The following is a 5,459-nucleotide window of genomic DNA, read 5'->3' on the forward strand; positions in this document are numbered from 1 at the left end:
CCCATTTTCTTCAAACCTCCACACCAATCTGGGCCTCTGTTTCCTACCAACGTCCATGAGGGAGCCAGACTGGGCCAGGCCTGGCAATGAGAAGAAGGAGGCACCAAGGAATCTTGTTCTTATGTCTACAGCCTAGTTGGCCCAGCTCCAAGCCCTCTCCCAGGCTGGTTTCTTTACCGTACCTTTGGGTGGAAGAGATCAGCAGGATAAGAAAAGGAACCCAGAGAGACCCCAAACAAGCATGACTGCCCACCTGAAGCTCAGACTTCAAATTCTCCTGTGCTTCGCCAACAAAGCTCACCTCGTGGCATTCTAGGCTAATGACATGCCCTTGTGTCTGACTCAGCCCAGCAGCACTTTCCTTACAGGGCGGGGTGGGAGAAGGCCAACATTATGCTTCCCCATGTTGATTTTTGGAAGAAACTTAAACTTTCATGAACACGCTAAAGGGATTTCAACCTGTCAGTTCACACCAGCATTCGTCAGGCAGTATTGCCCATGAAAAGCCCTTAACACCTTTCTACGAAGGGTTGACTGACAAAGCTGGTTTCCAACTCTGATAAGAAACTGACTTTAACTGAAAGTTTAAGGGAAAGAACTTACTTGGGCAGTGTGTACTAAAGTACTTTTAGTCAAATTTTTACTACAGAGAAAAATTTTATTTCCACTGATGGTGGGATCAGTGTTGTTGGCCAAGACTATAAACAAGAAAATGCTTTTATAGACAATTTTTAAATCAGCCATTTGAATGAAGGTTGACTAATGATTAAAAGAAGGCATGGTTTATAGACCAAATATATCTAAAGAAACATTGTGTTATTGCAAACTGGACATACTCTTTCTCTCTGTTGTATTTCTGTCTAGAATGAAGATACCATGTTTCCTGTTGGGAAAAACATAGTCTATACCTGCAGGGAAGGCTACTCTCTGGTTGGAGACCCTGTTGCCAGATGTGGAGATGACTTACAATGGGTCACCGGGGAAAAGCATTGTCAGAGTGAGTGGCCTTGGCCATTGTATAAAATTTAAGAGGAGATAATAATGTGCAAGAGAATGAATCAAGATAATCACTTACCATGTGTGCCATGTCTTGACCTCCCTTTTCTGAAAGGCTCCTATGACCCTGCCTAAGTTTCAGGAGTGCCTTGAAAAAGCCCTCAGCATTCTCTAGCTGATGGAGCTCCTGGTAGGTATGGCACATTTTGTGATTTTAAATTTTATGGGACATTGGAATTGGCCAGGAAGCTCAGATCTGGCTAAGACCATCAGAACATCCTGTGAAGTTCAATGACTAGGTGTATACCACAATCACTTTATTTCTTTAGATGCTTTGGATCCTATTCTGTTCAGATATAGGCATCTTGTCACCTTAACATTACTCTGACCTCCATCTCAGTTGTGCTGCCATATTAGTTTATTCCCACAGACATAGTGTAGGGTTATACTTTTTCTATATCAATTGGTCTTTGCAAAGCAAGGAACACTTAAGTGAGCACATGGATATTTTTTCTCTTGAGTATATAGTGCAATTTCTACTTTAAATTTAAAATATGCTACCATCTTTCATGTAATCATACAGTTTACATCCCTACCAGAATCTGAGAAGTTAAGGTTGCTCTGTATCGTCATCCACACTTGATAGCATTTATCCTTAAATTCTTTTTAGCTATACTGGTATATAGAGATATCTTATTTTTTAACTTGTATTTTTAAATATTTTTTGAGGCATAGTGATGTTAAGCCTGTTTTCACATGTTTATTGGCCATGTGAATATCCTCTTTGGTGAAGGGGCTATCTAATCTTTTGTCCATTTTTTAAGATTTGTCTGTCTTTGTCTTATTGGTTTGTAGGACCTCTCATTTCTGCCTGTCTCTGAAGTCCTTGAGCAGAAATTACTGAAAATAAATATAAATATTCCCTAGCTAGGAGTAATAAAGCCCCAAATGGGTTCTATGAAAAGATTAATCCAATACTTATGCTTGAAGAGCTTCTTTCCCTTTATTGTGAGTTTACTGGTGAAGAACCATTCTAGTCTTTGTTCATCTTAAAATGCCTTCATTTTATCTTCATTTTTGAAGGGTATTTTTATTGGGTAAGGAATTATAAGTTAGCACTTATTTTCTTTAAACCCTTTGAAGATTTCATTACATTGCCTCTAACTTCACTGTTTTCGAGTGATAAGTCAGTTCTTAGACTTACTGTGTCTCCTTTGAAATCATATTTTTTTCTGTCTGTCTGCTTTTAAGATTATTTTTTTTGTCTTTGTTTTTCAGAAGCAACTCTGTTCCCATGTGTTTTGGTGTGATTTTCTTTGTCTCATGCTGGATGATACTCAAAGCAGTTCTTGAACCTGTGCTATAATGTTCTCGGACAATTTTAGAAAATTCTTGACCATGTGTCCTAAAATATTGCCTCTTTCCCAGTCTTGCTCATCTCTCCTCTTGAGACACAAATGATACATTTTTAGACTATCTATATTATGTATGTTATTTTCTTTGTTTTATATCATTTACCCTCTTCCTGTTTCATTCTAAATATTTTCTATTGACCTATCTTAAAGTTTGTTAATTCTCTGTTCAGTTATATATTATGTGCTTTTAAAAAGCCTATTGAGTTCTTAGTTTTTTTCCCCAATTCTAGATATTCCATTTATCTACTTTTTTTATACTTTCTAATTCTCTGTTGAAATCACCCATATTGTCATTTATTTCCCCCCTTGACATGTTAAGCATAGTTATTTCAAGGACCACGTTCGTTAATCCCCTTATCTGGATCTGCTGTGGGTCTGCTTCTATAGTCTTTTTAAATTTTGGTCAAATCTTATTTATTTATTTATAAGAGAAAGTTTATTTAGAAATTTACAGAGGTAGGAAAAGTGAGCCAGCTGGGCATGGAATCAGGAGAAAAGTTATACAAGGGTAAGAAAGACCGTTGGAGCTCAGGAGAGAGCAAGGCAAAGGGAAAGGGGAAAGGCGGGCGGGCTCCCAGGAGGGAGAGCGAGCTGGGAATTCTTAAATTTTTAAACGTTAGATTAGTTTTGGTTGAATGCCAGACTTAATGTGTGAAAATTAGAGAAATGACTTGAGGCTCTGGACGATGTTACCTTCCTGGAGAGGAGATTCAGTTCTGTGTCTGGCAAGCAGTGAGGCTGGTTCCTGCCCAGCTTACCTTTGTTCCTAGTGCGTGGCCATTAGTGAACAGATCCCAGTGGAAATTTTGACATGGAATTCCTACTTAAGTCCCTTCTCAGCAGGACTGGACTCTAGTTTCTGCTCTTCTAGCCCCAGAACTCCAGTTGTTGAATCATTGCCTTCATGCCTGTCTCCCAGCCTCTGAGCTGCAGCTTTCTCCTCTGTGTAGCAGCCTTTCAGCATATTTCCCCACCAAGTTTACAAATACCTCAGGGATTAAAACATCACCAAAGGCTGTAACCATTTAGTCTTCCTTTCTCTCTGGAATTTAGCAGCCTTTCAGCATTTTCCCCACCAAGTTTACAAATACCTCAGGGAGAAAGGCATCACCAAGTACTGTAACCATTTAGTCTTCCTTTCTCTCTGGAATCTCAGGCCTTCAAAACCTGACTCATAACTTGTATCCCCAGAAGCACACAACATTCTGGGCAAAATAGAGGCACTCAATAGACGCTGTTTTGAATGAATGAATAAATGGATTTTCTGATGAAAATGATGCAGAAATAGAGCAGTAGTTTGTAGACTATTGTCCAAGGTCCATTAGAGAGATTGCCAAAATATTTTAAAAAAATTGTGAAATCTGACTTGCTTTCCATAAAAATGTATGCTTCTCAGTTTTCTCTTTGCTGTGTTTTCAAGTAGGAAGTTTGAACTAATAAACATAACCAAGCAAGAAAGAATAGAGATTGGAAACCAAATAACATTTAACGCTTTTATGGTTGCAAGGTTAAAGGCAGTTTTTGAAAAATTTCAGCTAGTAAAATATGCAACTGGATACATGCTAATGACACACAAATAAACACAGTTCCTGCGGAAGTTCTACCAGACTGGAGAGATTCGTGGCGGCTGTGAAAAGTCTGGTTTGGACGGCAGGCTGGACTTCGGATCTCTGTTTATAAAGCTCATGTATTCAAAGTTGTCACATTGCTTTGTGGGTGGGAACTGTTTTGGTCTTCAGTCTTTCATTGGTCAATTACACGTGGGGCCCGGGGGTACATGTCTTTGTGGGCACCCTAAGAGTGAGCTCACCTCTTCTTTCTTGTCTCCCAAGGTGACAAGGCAGAGCAAGTATAACAGTAGCATTCAAGGAGGCCATGTTTTTACAACGATGGTTTAGGAAATCAATGGCCCTTGCATTCTGCTCTTCTTCTTTTTCCATCTTTAGGAATTGTCTGTGTTCTACCAACACTGATGGACGGCATACAGAGTCATCCCCAGAAATCTTCCTACGCAGTTGGCGATAAGGTGACCTTTTCCTGTTCGCGTGGCATGTCATTAGAAGGTCCCTCGACATTTATCTGTGGATCCAGCCTCAAGTGGAGTCCTGAGATAAAGGATGTCCAATGTGTCCATAGAGGTGAGCAATCCCAGGTCGGTTCAAGGACACCTGCACCCAAGCGCGTGACAGTCTTTGTAGCGGTCCTTTAAGGCCTTGAGTCACCGTAATTGTCGAATCACAGCCTTCGCCTCTGCCTGCCATGAGAAGGCAGTCAGTTCATAGAACAAATAGCAGATTTTTTTTACATGGCACAGATAGATTCATGGAATGCAAAGAAAGGCAAGGATACCCCTGGTGATTCTTAAATTTGAACTGGAATCCTTTATATCAAAGTTTGGCTTTGTATCACATACAGTGCCAAGGAAAAATATTTTTAAAAGCTCATTTTTGGTTTCCTTCTGATTTTTCAATGTACTTTAATGTAGTCCAAAGTTGAGGTAATAAGTTATATAACATTTTGTATGTTTTATTTATGGGCTTTCAGAGAATTTATTAGTATTATTGAAATAGGAAATTAAAAGCATTTTACAAAGCAGAGGTTATTGAAGAAAACGTGTTGTGGTTTGCAAAGTTGTTCTTAATAGTGTAAAACCAAAAGTCTATTATTTTGAACATTAGGCAAATTAAAATGGTTTTTCAAAGAAATTAATGGAGGAAGAGATTTGGAAAGCCAAACTATTTCTTTTTTAGAGATATTGTAGATGAGATGGATTTGTTTTTAAAAGAACCTCTTATTTCTTGTTTGCATTTTTTAAGTAAATAAAAAATGTGTTTGGAATAATTAAAAACAGGAAAGAAGAAACACTATTTTGCATTTCATTTTATATGGTATTCTGATTTCCCTAGTGTACGGTTTTGAGCTCAGTGCTGAAATCTGTCTTTGCCGGTGAGAATGAAGTACTAGATTCCATGAGTGACACTATTAGGTGACTTAGATGGTCACAACGACAAAAAGCAGGCTGCACGGAGCCCCCTGTGATGGGTGCAG

The 5,459-nt window shown here is 38.9% G+C and overlaps 1 protein-coding gene across 1 annotated transcript in view; it reads left to right on the forward strand.

The window, feature by feature from the left end:
- Positions 1 to 5,459, forward strand: part of C7 (complement component 7) — a 47,170-nt gene that overhangs the window by 32,031 nt on the left and 9,680 nt on the right. The window contains exons 14-15 of the mRNA XM_006774551.2: positions 865 to 997; positions 4,358 to 4,549. Coding sequence (XP_006774614.1) covers positions 865 to 997; positions 4,358 to 4,549 — 325 coding nt within the window. The remainder of the gene's footprint in view (positions 1 to 864; positions 998 to 4,357; positions 4,550 to 5,459) is intronic.

The sequence above is a fragment of the Myotis davidii genome, unplaced genomic scaffold, assembly GCF_000327345.1.
Source record: "Myotis davidii unplaced genomic scaffold, ASM32734v1 scaffold348, whole genome shotgun sequence".
In the NCBI taxonomy this organism is placed as follows: domain Eukaryota; kingdom Metazoa; phylum Chordata; class Mammalia; order Chiroptera; family Vespertilionidae; genus Myotis; species Myotis davidii.